Source organism: Leuresthes tenuis, unplaced genomic scaffold, assembly GCF_036924035.1.
Source record: "Leuresthes tenuis unplaced genomic scaffold, fLeuTen1.0.hap1 SCAF_8, whole genome shotgun sequence".
NCBI classification, from domain to species: Eukaryota; Metazoa; Chordata; class Actinopteri; order Atheriniformes; family Atherinopsidae; genus Leuresthes; species Leuresthes tenuis.
The window spans coordinates 12343895-12359432 of record NW_027325362.1 but is presented as its reverse complement, the minus strand read 5'-3'; the positions used below and the strand labels follow the sequence as shown (position 1 = coordinate 12359432).

Below are 15538 nucleotides of genomic sequence, written 5' to 3'. Positions count from 1 at the left end.
TACTTAGTGGGTATATTACAATTATGCATCATGAAATTAAGTATACGAGGAGCACGGAATGTAGCACCAGTGACAACTACGAGGAAAATGCAGAGTTGGCCTAGACTAGACCAATCCCATTTACTCATCTGAGGCCACCTATTGGTTAAAATGCGAACACCATAAATATCTTACAATTTACACACTGGAACTACATTTACAGCGCACAATACGCAATGAGGGAAAGTAATCCATCCATTTTCTATACCCGCTTAATCCGTCGGGATAGGTTGGAGCCTATCCCAGCGGTCATCGGGCGGGAGGCGGGGCACACCCTTGACAGGTCGCCAGTTCATCACAGGGCCACACAGAGATAAACGAGACAAGCAACCACACACACACTGAGGGAAAATAATGATAGATATGTTCATTTTGGCAGCAAAATACAGTGAATTTGGGCAACTACTCTAATATTAAAGAACATACTGTACATTGTCGAATCACCCTGATACAAGTCATTGTTGATAAGAGATTGCAGTCTGGCCTTGTCCAGGTCAAGCATCCCTCAAACTTGACATGTTTATGCACACTTGCACTTTTTTTGTTGTTCAGTCACACTGCTTTTGACCACCAATCAGCTTGCAATGCTTGATGATACTCTTGTCTGGCATATCTTGAAAATCCAAAAACACTTTCTTATGTTTGGTGTGACTGTGTTAAAGGGGAACTTTAAACCTAGACCTTATTTCTGAAATACGGTCATCTACTTATAGATGAACGTATTTCATGCCTGAAATGAGGTCTAGGTTTAAAAATACCAGAGTTCCCCTTTAATAGTCATATCAGCCTTATCTGATATGTGACTCTATCTAGGGTCAGCGGAGGGTCAATGGACCCATATTATTCATCTCTTAGGATGTAATCTGTTACATTTGTGCATTCCTGTTGCTACATGCAGTATGACAATTTTCTACAACTAATCAAGAAATCCCTGCTCTTTGTAATGGCATGTCAGAAAATATTGGAACATAACATAATTTCACTGCATTTTCTTTGTTCATGAAGGACCATTTTGATTTACTCACTTGAGTGTTTTCATTTTTTTTACTTCACTTTCACAGCTGATAGTTGTCCTATTCGCCTACTTTAGTTCAAAGCAACAATACAGATTTAATGTAACAGTGCAAAATATAACCAATTCATGAAATAAAATGTCATATTACCCAAGCCACCTAGCAAATAAACAAAACAAAACAAAGTAGTAGAATCAGTAATCATAATACAATACAAAGCCCCAGTTTTCTTACAAATCTTAGTGTTATATTTGAATAAAACATTAGGTTGGATATGCAGTAGAATTGTATTGACTAAATCATCTCCTGTCTTGCCTGCTGATTGTTCCTTTATTTAGTTTATTCCCACTGACTTTTCTTATCTGCTGCTTGACCTTAAACGTTTTCTGATTGCCACCATCTGCATCAATTTAGTGTATTTATAATTTTGTAATGCACGCTTAGAAAACTTACTGTATGTTACTTTTACTATGTGCTTGAGTATTTCATATTGAAGTTTTATTTGTTACTTTGTGTCATTGTATAGGAGGTCCAGTCCCAAAAAAATGTTTATTTAAATAAATTAGATAGTTTCTTTTGGGGTTTTTTAAGAGTAAATTAGATGGCAAATTGGTTTCAGGGGAGCAGTGGGACTAAAAGCAATTCAAAGACCTCAGTGGAGTGGCACCAGCATAAAGATTTCGCCACCTCACCCAGAAAAGGGAAACAGGGGTACCCCTTTGGAGCCAGGCCTGGGTGGCCGAGCTCAGCCTGAAGAAGCAACAGGATGCCAGTTCCACGTGGGCCCACCACTCGAGGGTAGGAAATTCGAGGTGGGTGGCAGGTGTAGGTGAGGGTCTGGTCATGCCGATCCACAACATCGCAAACTGGCTCTTGGGACATGAGACGTCTCCTTGGGAGAATAAAAGCCTGAGCTGGTGTGTGAGGTGAAACAGCACTAACTAGATATATTTGGTCTCACCTCCACACACAGTGTGTGCTCTGGAACCAAACTCCTGGAGTTGACTCTCTCTGATCCCCTGGAGTTGCCCAGGGATAGAGCAATTGGGTTGGTGTGGGGATACTCACAAATCCCCAGCTGAGCACCACGGTGTTGGAGTTCTTCCCTGTTGGAGACAGGCTTGCCTACTGCAAGTCGCAGGAGGGAAGGTTCTGAATGTTGTTTGTGCATATGCTCCAAGTTCAAATTATCTGGCCTTCTAGGAGTCGCTGGTGTCCTAAGGGGGGTTCCATTATTCCTCTGGGGGAGTTCAATACCGATGTGGGCAATGATGGAGTGACCTGGAGAGACATGATTGGGAGGAACAACCTCCCTGATCTGAACACGACTGGTGTTTTGTTTTTGGATTTGCTAGACATGAATTGTCCATCAGGAACACCATGTTCAAGCATAAGGTGGTTTAGTGTCCAAGTATTAGGCCTCCTTAGGCCAAAGATAAAAGTTTGGCTTTGTGGTCGTATCATCAGACCTGTGACCACATGTTTTTGACACTCGGGTGAAGAGAGTGACAGAGCTGTATCAACAAATCACCACCTGGTCTTTAGTTGGATCCATTGGCGGGGAAGAGTGACAGACTTTGTAAAAAACGGGTGGTGACTGGAAACATCTGGAGGAGGCACCTGTCCACGAGATCTTTAACTCACATATCTGGGAGAATTTTTCTCTTCTGCTGGGGGAGGTTGGGGACATGGAATCTGAACTGATCATGTTGGACGAGATTTGTCTTGAGATGCTAAAAGCTCTGAACACTGTGGGGCTGTCTTGGCTGACATACCTCTTCAAAATCACATGGAGGTCTGGGGCTATGCCTGTGGAGTGGCAGACTGGGGAGGTGGTTCCCTTTTTTAAGAAAGGGGACCAGAGAGTGCATTCCAACTACAGGAGGATCACACTACTCAGCCTCTCAAGGAAAGTTTACTCCAGGGTGTTGGAGAGGAAGCTTTCAGTTTCTCCTAGTATTTACTTCCAGGTCACGGAACAGTGGACCGGATATTTGCCCTCACAGAGTTACTTAGGGGGTTATGATAGTCTGACAATTGAGTCCAAATGTGTTTGTGGATTTGGAGAAGGCTTACAACCATGTCACCCAAGGGATTCTGTGGGGGCTACTGCTGAAGTATGAGGTAGAAGTCATCTCATGACTTTTTTTGAGTAACTGGTCTAACTGAGAGGAGGCTGGAAGGATTGTATATCTCTTCTAGCCTGGGAACACCTTGGGATCCGCCAGAAGGAGCTGGAGAGACGGATGTCTGGGTTTCCCTCCTGGACTTGTTGTCTTTGTGACCCAATTTCGGATCAAAAGAAGATAATAGATGGATGAATTTATCAGATAATTCTGGAAGATAAATCTATTTCTACTAGCACCCCCCCCCCTTTAAAACTCTGTTTTGCTTTCAAAGTTACTTTGAATTTTACAAGGTTAAAAATTTACATCTGAAATATCAACAAGAACTACAAAATTTAGTAGGCACATTTTAATAAGCAGTAAAGGTGAATGAGACTGTTAAAGATTTAGATTGAGAACACAGAACAAACTGAAAATAAGTTAACAATAATGACAAGTGATGTTAGATATGCTAATACCTCCAGTATAAGTAAAATGACAGGAATCGGTGCGGTCCTATAACATTGTTAGAAAACCTTTTATTAGCAGTAATAATTTTTTTATGTGACATTGAGAAAGATTTCAGAGGCGCATGCTGTCATAATCTGCAGGTGGAAGTATTGAGCTCCCTTGAAAGTCCCTGGTCATGTTGACATCTAAGTGTATGTTACTGTAGAAATGTCTTGTGATAGGGTCCAGACGGAATATTTTACTTTTTAAGGCTTTTAAGTTGTACATGTTAGTTTCAAGTGAACTATACATCAAGTACAGAGAAGCAGTTGTCAAAACAGAAGGAGGTGAATTGCAACGGTCAAATGAGTGAGAAGAAAAATTGTGATTAATCAGTAAAGTGGACTAAATGGGGAGAAAACTGATAAAATGGACCTGACAATTTATCATTATGTTTCTTAAACTGACAGCAACCACAGCAATATGAAACAAAGAGTTTTCCAGCAAGACTGTCAACAAAGAAAACTTATTCATAGTGACACTATATAATTGATATGAATCTTAATGGAAACAGAAGAATGTAGTCTGACAATCTGGCCACATTTGTGTGCATTGTCTCTTTTTCCTATCATACATTTCAGCTTGTAAAGCAGGGGCTATGCTGCATGGTGCATGTTTGCTTTACTTTTATGAGGAAGTAAAAGTAAACAAACTGGACTGGACTCTGCCCAGTCCTCTCTCTGACCCTGTCACACAGATGGCTTGGGTTTTCAAAAGCTGCTTTTGAGTCTCTTCACGGGTGGATCATGCTGACTTTTGCTTTTTATTTCTTGATTATATTGTGTTGTTTTTGTAATCATGTGATGCTTGATGATGATCCCAGTATACCAGCAATCGCTAGGTATTTCAACACGAAAGGGAGGTACGAAGAAGTGAATCCATATCTTAGAGAGAACATACTTGCTGTAAACAGATCTATTTTAAAGCCATCATCTGCACAATGTCAACAAATCCATCTGACTGCTATAATAAGACATGGCACAAGATACCCGACAACTAAAAACATCAAGGAGATGCAGCAGCTGTACAAGATCATCCTGCATAATGCCACCGGTGAGCAAAGTTGGCTGCGAGAGATCCAGACCCAGTGGAAGATGTGGTACACTGAGGAAATGGACGGCCGACTCGTCCAGAAAGGTGTGAACGACCTCAAGAATCTAGCCATTCGACTTTCAAAGCTGTTCCCCTCGATGATTTCAGAGGAAAAGCTTCGGGGTGGACTCATCAAGTTCATAACCAGCTCAAAGCACAGATGCATCAACAGCACCCTGTCCTTCAAGGCTGGACTGACAGAGCTGTGGAACATTAAAGGTATCACCACCATGATAAGGCTACAGCCCACAGCTGTGGGTTAAGGCTCACATTTTCTGTTCAATCTCTTGCCTATTTTCCATGCAGACATGGAGTTTGACCATGATGTGAATGATGCCCTCATGAGGTTCTTTGACCAGTGTACCAGGTATGTACAGGATGTCGAGAAGAACCCTTCAGCTGTGACAGAGGTGGACAAGTTCAAGCAGGGGCCAGAGATGAAGAGGGTCCAGCAGAAGATCGCAGACCGCCTCGGTGTCCCGTACAACCTCATCACAGATGGTTATATCCACCTTTTGAACTTGTTGTGATAGTTTTGCGTGAATCATAATTGTTAACGATGCTCTTAGTGGTCTATTTGACTGGTTTTCATAAACATCATGTGTCCCAGGTCTGTTAATAGTGTCTACAAAAGCTGATTAACTACTGATCCTTTCATGTGTCAGTCATTTGATAGGTAATACAATTCATCAGATAAAATGGGAAAATCTGTAATGTTGTTTCACATTAGGTAGAACTTTTCTCTTGTGTGGAAATATGGCACCTGGTTTTACTGAACCTTCTCATTATGATTGTGAGTTTTGAAGTGATGGAACTGTCTGCCGAGGTGCTTCAGTGGTTAGACTTTGATGTTTCCGAGCAGCTGTGGTGTTACCTGATATTAGAATAGTATTTTCTGCTCTTTAAGTTCTTTTAGTAATGATGCTACCTCTTTTTACTTCTTAATATCAATGTTTGCACAGCTTATGTGTCTCAACCACTGAACAATTCTCTTGCAGTTATGGCTGATTCTGCGTTTTACTTTTGTGCTTATGAGTTTGCGATCAAGGCAGTGAACTCTCCCTGGTGTCAGCTCTTTGATGAGGATGATGCAAAGGTAGGAGTGTTGGTGGTCAGCTATATTCAAATTACACACGTGTCATTTCAGCTATGGTCCTCAAAAGGTGATTACAGTGGCCAAGAAATCTTTGTAGATCAGAAAAGCTGACCTCACCCAACTATATATTTCTGACAGGCCTTCACCATGCAGCTGAAAGCACACGTGCGCCTTAAGTTACTATTTAAATGTCCCAGTAAGTGCCAAGAGAGTGTGATATTGATCATTATGCATAAGGGATCATTTCCACAGCACGTAGTTTGACTTGTCATTGCAAAAAACAAAACAAAAACAGAACTGACTCATTCTGTCACTAAAGACTCCATTAATTGCAACAGACTCATCTTAATATGATCGATCAACCCTGTCTCCTGTGATAAAGGCCTATACAAATAACACCATAATGATATATTTATTATTCACACCTGGACCTTCTCAAAGATGATGTTATGCTGCAAGTTTTGTAGAGAATGTACAGTAAGTATTGTTTTGAACATGACAAATTCATTTATTTGTAGGATTTATCTGAGGTCTTTGTAGAATTAACAAAAGGAAAAGAAGCAGATGGTTTGAAAAGAAAAATTGTCTATTGAATGCAGTTTTGTACATGGTTGTATCAAAGTGATAATTAGGCTGACCACACGAGCACGATCAGCTGATCAAATACTGGGAGGTACTGTGCTGAGGTCCGACTGCAGGGTAATAGAAATACAGAGATCAATTGAATCAATAATCATAAAGAGTACAGAACAGAGCTAGGCAATTAGCTCAGAAACACTTGACTCCATCAGTATTAGAGAAATGTTCTAGATGTATTTTTACAGGTCTCTAAAGAAGGGAGTCTCCTCTAACCACTACCTTTCTTTCTGATTCGCCGCATATTCATTTACTGAGAAACACTTGGTCCTTTAAGAAAGAGTGTTTTGTGTTCTGTTGTATGGCGTATGTAAGATGACCTAAAATCTCAGGTTGCTTGAACCTTTGAATAATGTCAGGATAGCAGATTGCTGTCTTGGGTCGTTCACATTTGAAAAGTGTTCTCATAGGACCAGTTCTTTTACCTTACACTATTAACTACTTCAGTTTCATCTGGTTCAACAGGTTATTGAGTACGCCAGTGACCTGAGGGAGTTTTGGAAAAGAGGATATGGTCATGATATTAACAGCAAGTCAAGTTGTATCATCTTTCATGACTTGTTCAGTCGGCTGAATAAGGCAGCCACCGAGAACAAGTATGTGAAGTTATAATCATCAGTCCAAGTGCAGGCTCTGAGTTATTACATATTTATCCTTGTTGACACTTCATGTTTATTGTAAAGTTGTGTTCAGGGTCATGTGTTTCATTTCAAACCGTCTTTGTGTGTGTTCCAGGTTGGGCCAGCAGGTGACTGAAGCTGTGACAGTCCAGATTGGCCATGCAGACACTCTCCTGCCATTGCTTACTCTGCTGGGCTTCTTCAAGGACAGCAATGCCCTGACATCGACTAACTATGGCACTCACACTCAACGCTCTTTCCGCACCAGCAACATAATGCCATATGCTGCTAACTTTCTCCTGTTGCTTTATGACTGTGGAGGAGGCGACCTTAGACTACAGCCAATGCTCAACGAGAAGCCCGTGACTTTTCCTGGTTTGCCAGACCAGCAGGCCTCCATACCACTCTACCAGGACATCAGAGAGCACTACAGAGATCTGCTCCATGGGTGTGACTTTGAGACTGAATGTCAGCTGTTCAAAAATCCCACTGAAATTTAGCGAGACAGTTACAGTGGCTTTATCTTATTACCTTTCTTAGAGAGAATCTGAGACTTGAGAATTAATAGATTTGTCTTTTAACCCTTTTTTTTAATCAGATTACTTTACTAGAAGCCAATAAAGTATGAGGAAACACAAGTTCAAGAGTGTCATTAGATTGTGTTAAAAGAGGAAGTGATTCAGAATACTGGTAAACATGCCTTGCTTTTTTCTTCTTTTCTTTTGTCCAACAACAATAACATTTTTCAGTCAAAACGGAGTCTCGTGTTGTATTTCTCTATTTTATTCAAATAGCTGAAAGTTTTAAATGACCTGAAATCATTAAAAATTGTACACAGCATCCCAGCGATTTTTATTCAACTGTAATTACACTGATATAAAATGATAATTATAGACTGGGTTCGCTACCTTCGCCCCAATTTAGATGTTTCTGAAAAGTTTTTGACAGTAAGAGAATAACCCCAGTAGACTTCCGTACATCCCTCCTCTAACTGATTGGTTGGACAGTCCCACGCGGACAACGTCACTCAGTTTGGGGGCTGCACACGGCCTTACGTTCAAGCCAAAAGGGATCATGCCGATCATTTTATGGAAACTCGTCTTTATTCTCCTCACCACCGTAATCGGCATTTTCAGTTGCTGTCACATCAATGTGACTGAGGGAGATCCAGCTATACCAGCAATCGCCAAATATTTCTGCACGAAAGGGAGGTATGAAGAGGTGAACCCGTATCTTATACAGGACATACTCGCTGTAAACAGATCGATTTTAAAGCCTCCTTCTGCGCGATGTCAACAAATCCACCTGACCGCAATAATAAGACACGGGACGAGGTACCCGACGAACAAAAATGTCAAAAAGATGCAGAAGCTTTACGAGCTGGTTCGGAACAGCGCCACTGCCAAGCAGAGCTGGCTGCGAGAGATCAAGACCCAGTGGAAGATGTGGTACACTGAGGAAATGGACGGCCGACTCGTCCAGAAAGGTGTGAACGACCTCAAGCATCTAGCCATTCGACTGTCAAAGCTGTTCCCCTCAATGATTTCAGAGGAAAAGCTTCGGGGTGGACTCATCAAGTTCATAACCAGCTCAAAGCACAGATGCATCAACAGCACCCTGTCCTTCAAGGCTGGACTGACAGAGCTGTGGAACATTAAAGGTATCACCACCATGATAAGGCTACAGATCACAGCTGTGGGTTAAGGCTCACATTTTCTGTTCAATCTCTTGCCTATTTTCCATGCAGACATGGAGTTTGACCATGATGTGAATGATGCCCTCATGAGGTTCTTTGAGCAGTGTACCAGGTATGTACAGGATGTCGAGAAGAACCCTTCAGCTTTGACAGAGGTGGACAAGTTCAAGCAGGGGCCAGAGATGATGAGGGTCCAGCAGAAGATCGCAGACCGCCTCGGTGTCCCGTACAACCTCATCACAGATGGTCAGTGGAAGACAAATGAAGAGAGATTGTGTGTTAGGCCATGTTTCTTCAAAGTTCTACGCCAGTGCAGTTAGCTGTAAGGGACCTCTGTGTTGCAATATTACTGGATCTCAGGTTTAGAGGGAAAATTCACCATGTGAGCACAATTCAAATGCACAATTCACAATGAAACAAGAAAGTTGTTAGATTTTGCAGCACCACACCCCACAAACATTTAGGTGGAGAAAATATTTTCCCACAACATTAACAGGTAGCAAAAGTGATTAATCCTTCATACCTTTTGGGGGGCAACACCAGCTGTCCTGAAATAAAAAAAAGGACTGCATCATTTGATATATATTCCAGGACAGTAGAGACTGTTTAAGTTTAAGGGACATTAATTGATGTTATACATACTGTAGCTATATAAATATACATAAAATACATATACAGTATAGATAGATAGATAGATAGATAGATAGATAGATAGATAGATAGATAGATAGATAGATAGATAGATAGATAGATAGATAGATAGATAGATAGATAGATAGATAGATAGATAGATAGATAGATAGATAGATAGATAGATATATGTGAACATATGTATTTTTCACCAAATTTGATCATCCTCAATTTTATTGAGGTGAGGGATGGGAACCAAAGGAAATTATTTGCAAAAATGTGACAAAATACAGTGCAACAATAAACTTAATATTTGTGGCACCAGTTTGATTTAAAATGCAAAAACAGGGGACTGCACGGTGATCTGGTGGTGAGTACTGTAACCTAACAGCAAGAGGGTTCCGGGTTTGAATCCCGGCTGGGGCCTTTCTGTGTGGACTTTGGCTTCCTCCCACTGTCCTAAAATAACATTCACGTCAGGTTCATTGGTGACTCGAAATAGGAGTGAGTGTGAGTGTGCATGGTTGTTTGTCTCCTTTGTCTCTGTGTGGCCCTGTGATGGACTGGTGACCTGTCCAGGGTGTACCCCGCCTCTCGCCCAATGACCGCTGGGATAGGCTCCAGCACCCTGAGTTGGATTAAGCGGGTATAGAAAATGGATGGATGCAAACACTGTCCTCAGTTTGAGACTCACATGACTTATCTTACAGTGTCTTTTTGCACAGAAGGTGGTGCTGTTTGCCTAATGCTGCAATATTAGCTTCCTTCACTAAGTTTTAAAGTTACTTCCCAGAAATATGTCATAGATAATATAATATTGTTAAGACTCATTGCTTCCTACAGTTTTAACTGGGACCTTGTCTCTTAAATTTGACCTTGAATCATAGTATTACGGGGGCCTTTTTGCAAAAAAAAACTTCTCTTGAGGTTTCATTCAAAGTCCAAAGAGGAAAGTTAATTTGTGACCTTTTCATTCTGTCTGACATGCACATGAAGTACCTGCTTAACATGCCAAAACCAGCCTGCACCCTTTTATTCCTTTAAGTGAGTGTGACAGAACACAAAATTACTTTTTGGTTCTACTTTGGTTTTACTTTTAAAAGTTTATGTACTCATTATGGAATGCAGAACTACTACTGATGATGTTACTTTGCGCACGCAAAGGCTCTTTTGTATTGAAAGTTGAGCCCTACTCATTGGAAGTATTATCTCAATGCTTGATGCTCTTTTTTCGGATGACTGCCTCACCTGTCTTGTTTCATTGCTTCATTATGCTGCGTTACAATCTTTCTCCTGCAGATATGGCAGAGGCTGCATTCTACTTGTGCGCTTATGAGTTCGCCATCAAGACAGTGAACTCCCCCTGGTGCCGTCTCTTTGATGAGGTGGATGCACAGGTAAGGCCAGTTGCCGGCAAAGTCTCATTGGTTCGCAAGAGAACAATTCCCCCTGAGGGTTGCAGGAGTTTCATAACATGAAAAATTGTTTTAAGTTAACCCTGTTTGACTAATTCTGACCGTAGAAATGTGCAGATCAGAGCCACATATTAGCTGGTTTTCTTATTTCTAGTGGGTACCAAGTTCACTTGTTAACAGGCTTTTTTAGCCTTTGAAAAGCAGGACAATGAGAAACAAAACCTAGTTGAATTGTCCTTAACTGATATTTTAGTGTATAGGAAAAAAAAACTTAAAAGCATGTGAGATTCAGTGAGAAGAAACAACACCATCAGTCTAGTATTGCCATTATTCTAATTATTCTACATAATCCACATTGTCTCTGGTTTCATGATTAAGCACAGGAAATAAAGCTGCTCGAGGCTTTCTCTGCTTTGACCCAGTTATTGTTGATTGAGAAATGTCCCCATCACAAAGAGTGATCTGTGCCTTGTGTACAATCAGGCCTGCATGATGATCAAGTAGCTTTGCACAGCGGCTATCTGCAGTATTTATTGTAATGAAGTATTCTTCACAACCAGTGATTTGTAAAATCTGGTTCAATAGGTGATGGAGTATGCAATAGATCTGAAGCAATTCTGGAAAAGAAGCTATGGACATGACATTAATAGCAAGTCAAGCTGTATTCTGTTCCACGATGTGTTCAGTCGCCTGGACCAGGCAGTCGCAGAAAGCAAGTAAGTCAAACTTAAATGGAGCTCCTGTATTTATTTGTTCTTAATGCGTGAAAAGAAACTTGTGGAAACTCATGGGAAGCCGGTAAAAGCCGATAAAGTTATTGAGAAAAAGACTATAGCTCAATACTTTCTGACCCCATCAGAAGGCAGTTTCGGTGTTAAAGAGCTCGCGCCAAACACATATTTCTAGCAGACCTGAAATAACCACTTAACTGATTTTTATGACCTATGTGGAGCAAACAAACTGAATATTTCAGATTTTAAGCTTCTCTTATTTGTTGTGTTTCACCTTCAAGTTGTTTTTTTTTCCCTTTAGTGTAAGTTGGACAAAACACTAAAATCCTGGAACATCTAACATCGAGCTAACAGGCTAAAGAAGATATCATGAAAGTAACTGGAGTGCATTTAAAACCATCACATGGACATTCATGCTTGTGTCCTTACACTTTCAGGGCTAACGAGGCCAGTAAAAGAATGCGGGCACCCTGTTCAAGATCAGAAAATTTGTGAATCCTCTATTTTTCTATAACTATGTCAGAGAACAACATCAATAGAGACAAATGTAGCTTTGTAGTCTATAATATCAGGCTGGGAACAGCTACCAAACCATCTGTAAAGGTTTTGTTCTTCATCAATCAGCAGTCACTCAACAAATTAAGGTAATTCAAAACCACTGTTACCCTCCACAGAAGTCGACTAACAAAGATCACTTCAAGAGTAAGGTAGTAACAGTCCACGAGGACACAAAGAGTAACTAAATGTCTCCCTCGAAAGTCCACTACCAGGAAAATCCCAAATAACAACGGTGTGCAAGGCAGGCCTGAGAGATCAAAGACACTGCTCCCCAAAAAGAACACTGCTGCCCCTGTTTGCCACAAGTCTACTTAAAGGGGAACGCCAGTATTTTTAAACCTAGACCTTATTTCTAGCATGAAATAAGTTAATCTACTCACCGAGAACAGTTTGGTCAAAGTCGGCGTCCTTCAGAAGATATTTAGATTACTCGAGATCCGCGTATATCTATATAACGGGAGAGAACACGGCATTGACAATACATCCTCTGAATAAGGCATTATCTGTCTTTATTTCACCACTACTTTAAGACGAATGAATGAATGAACGCGTACTACTGCACTGTTAGTTCATAGCTGCTGTGTTGTTGTTATTGGCGACTATCAGGGGCTTATAGAGGGCTTTCTACTGGGATGATGTCATCGACACACGCTGCTGCACACAGCTTATTTACCTTATTTAGAGGCTGCATCGTCTAAGCCCCCTTTCACTCCGTTATATGGATCTCGAGGAATCTAAATATCTTCCGAAGGACGCCGACTTTCACCAAACTGCTCTCGGTGAGTAGATGAACGTATTTCATGCCAGAAATAAGGTCTAGGTTTAAAAATAAGGGAGTTCCCCTTTAGAATCTGAAGTTTTAGGTCGAACAGTATTTACGCAAGAATGTGGAAATTTCCGAAACTTTGCTGCTCTGTATAGTCACAACATGGCAGACAAGGGAGTAACTAAAAGTTTTGGTATATGTGGCAAACTTTGATTGGAGCACAGAAATCTTCCTTTAATAGAAAAAAAAAACATTTCCATTTGAATATCTATTGATTAAGAATTTTGATGAAAAGGTTACGACTCCTAACTCAGTATATCGGCGTCTCTGATCCTTTATAACACCTGAATATATATTTTTGGTTATGTAAACGGATGCGGTGTTGAACACCAGCCAAGCTGCACTTCCATACTCGACAGGGTTTTCTAAGAACAGATTAAAATTCTTCTGTGGCCCTCATGTTTGTATAATCAGTCATCTGTTCTGCCAGCGATTTGTGTTTGTTCACTGTCGCTCTTGGTAAAAGCCATTGCTTCCTCTTTGGCGCTTTTGGTATTCTTCAACGAATCAGATGTCAAGTAACCACGCAGAGAGTCAAAGACTTGGGGTAAACTTGGGCAAACTTCTCAAGGTTGATAAGCTATTAAATTACAGCTGCTACCTGAGTCCTGAAATTCATGTAAATTCAATTATTCCCCCGACTAAATCTGAAATTCACATTTCTTGTTCTATCTGCAAAGGAAGCAACTTTTAGAGCCATTAACTAATCTTTCAGATTCTTTTTTTTTTCACCAGTCAGTTTTTTTACTCTACATAACATTTATTCTGAGATCAGAGAGATTTGTCGACCAACTTTTGTCTATAAAATGAGGATTACCACGAGGATGTGCAAAACATAATCATTTCCTGTCAGTGTCTGACTTTGAGGTTTGAAAGAAATTTGCTTGTCAGTTAGACGGTGACGCTGCAGGAAAGCGTCTTGCAATATTTTGTCAGGATAATTCACTGACATTTTTTGTTGCATATAAAACTGCACTGCTGTGTTTTCCAGGTCAGACCAGCCCGTGACTGAAGCCGTGACAGTCCAAGTGGGCCACGCAGAGACCCTCCTCCCGCTTCTTACCCTCCTGGGCTTCTTTAAGGACAGCAACACCCTGATGTCGACCAACTACGCCTCACAGACCCAACGCTCCTTCCGCACCAGCTCTATGCTGCCTTATGCAGCCAACCTGCTCCTGGTGCTGTACGACTGTGGGGGAGGCGACCTGAGACTGCAGCCGCTGCTCAACGAGAAGCCTGTGACTTTCCCCGGTCTGAATGACCGGCAGGCTTCTATGCCGCTCTATCAAGACGTCAGAGAGCACTACAAGGACCTGCTCCACGGATGTGACTTTGAGACAGAATGCCGTCTGTTCAAAAATGTTTAGGCAGACAGAGTAGATTCCTGAAACATGATGGCTTTATTGTGCTTTTTTATTTGCAAAATGGAGGGAACATTGTTTCCAGTGCGAACATGGAATGTCCTGAATGTTTCTCTCATGTAAACTATTTATTAATCACCTTTTACCATCTCAACGAAACAACAAGGAAGTATTTTCACACCACTATTTGAAAAGTGGTGTCTCTTAAACACAGCGTGATCCAGCCTTGGAGTTAAACCTAAGGTCCTCTACCATTTTAGTATTTTTACTTCTACATTCTATATTTTTGCGAGGTTTGGTTCCACTAATCCACAACCTGGAGTTTTAATTAAAGATTTTATTTTATTTTGTTTTCTTCAGTCTTTTTTCTTTTCTTTTTTTAACCACAGAAGCACTTCCCAAAGTCAAGCAGCTCGTCAGCTATTATCACCACTGCTTCAACTAATTTATCTCCTAATAACTAATAACTAATCACTAATAACTCACTTAATCAAGTTTTACATTTCAATTCACTGATTAAAGAAAAAACTACCAAGATGTAGGAAGTTAATCAAGTCACATCTAGTTTATTTGAAACCCTCTATTGATGGCTTGCTGCCACTTTCCACTGCCGGCTTGATGACTTATTAGAAACAAGAGAGCCTATTTTTTAATGGTTAACAACGCTTACCTGCCTCGTTGAAAAGATGCCCATTTGCCAGAAAGTTTCTCCACAACAAAGTGTCTTGTAATTGTTGCTCCACTGACTGTCTTTGCTGTTATTATTTACAACAAACCCCATGCACTGATTAAAAAACAATAGCCTTTGGGCACAGATTTGGAAATCCTCCCCCAGTCATGCAGCCAAACTGAAAGAGACACAAAAAGCAGCTCAACACAGACTCACAGATACTACTTGTGTATACATTGTCTGTCTCATTTCGCTTGTTGTGTCTCTCTTCTGAGCTTGTTTTGTTTCTGGTGGTCAGACATGCCTCTTTTTGTGGTTTCTTTGTGTTCGATTGTTTGTTTGATGTCCCGTTTTGGTCATTCCCTGTCTCTTTATTTTGCATCTCTTGGTCGCATTTGCCCCTTCTATCGTGCGTATCTTCGCTTACATCTTTTGTCTTTCATTTTGGTCTCTTTCTGTAACACCAGTTCATTGTCTGCCATGCGACCACGGGCCTGGAAAGTGGCACTTTTTTTTTTTTTTTTTTTGGCGCAGGTCTGA

At 40.9% G+C, this 15538-nt stretch overlaps 2 protein-coding genes across 2 annotated transcripts; both read left to right on the top strand.

Annotated features, from left to right (window-relative positions):
• The first annotated feature begins 4237 nt into the window (after positions 1-4237).
• LOC140312968 (multiple inositol polyphosphate phosphatase 1-like) lies at positions 4238-7947 on the top strand. The gene is made up of 5 exons (XM_072390875.1): positions 4238-4978; positions 5066-5260; positions 5758-5855; positions 6957-7087; positions 7227-7947. The coding sequence occupies exons 1-5, from the start codon at positions 4414-4416 to the stop codon at positions 7609-7611; spliced, it is 1374 nt and encodes a 457-aa protein (XP_072246976.1). The 5' UTR covers positions 4238-4413; the 3' UTR covers positions 7612-7947.
• A 180-nt stretch (positions 7948-8127) lies between these two features.
• Positions 8128-14716, top strand: LOC140312972 (multiple inositol polyphosphate phosphatase 1-like). Its single transcript, XM_072390880.1, has 5 exons — positions 8128-8771; positions 8859-9053; positions 10737-10834; positions 11438-11568; positions 13959-14716. The coding sequence occupies exons 1-5, from the start codon at positions 8186-8188 to the stop codon at positions 14332-14334; spliced, it is 1386 nt and encodes a 461-aa protein (XP_072246981.1). The 5' UTR covers positions 8128-8185; the 3' UTR covers positions 14335-14716.
• The last annotated feature ends 822 nt before the right edge of the window (positions 14717-15538 follow it).

What these genes read in the sequence shown, in the direction of transcription:
- LOC140312968 (XM_072390875.1), top strand. Translation starts at nt 4,414, where the DNA reads ATGCTGACTTTTGCTTTTTATTTCTTGATTATATTGTGTTGTTTTTGT. An exon ending in AGAGCTGTGGAACATTAAAG is followed by an intron (nt 4,979 to 5,065) that starts GTATCACCACCA and finishes TTTTCCATGCAG; the next exon opens with ACATGGAGTTTGACCATGAT. An exon ending in AAGGCAGCCACCGAGAACAA is followed by an intron (nt 7,088 to 7,226) that starts GTATGTGAAGTT and finishes TGTGTGTTCCAG; the next exon opens with GTTGGGCCAGCAGGTGACTG.
- LOC140312972 (XM_072390880.1), top strand. Translation starts at nt 8,186, where the DNA reads ATGCCGATCATTTTATGGAAACTCGTCTTTATTCTCCTCACCACCGTA. An exon ending in AGAGCTGTGGAACATTAAAG is followed by an intron (nt 8,772 to 8,858) that starts GTATCACCACCA and finishes TTTTCCATGCAG; the next exon opens with ACATGGAGTTTGACCATGAT. An exon ending in GTACAACCTCATCACAGATG is followed by an intron (nt 9,054 to 10,736) that starts GTCAGTGGAAGA and finishes TTTCTCCTGCAG; the next exon opens with ATATGGCAGAGGCTGCATTC.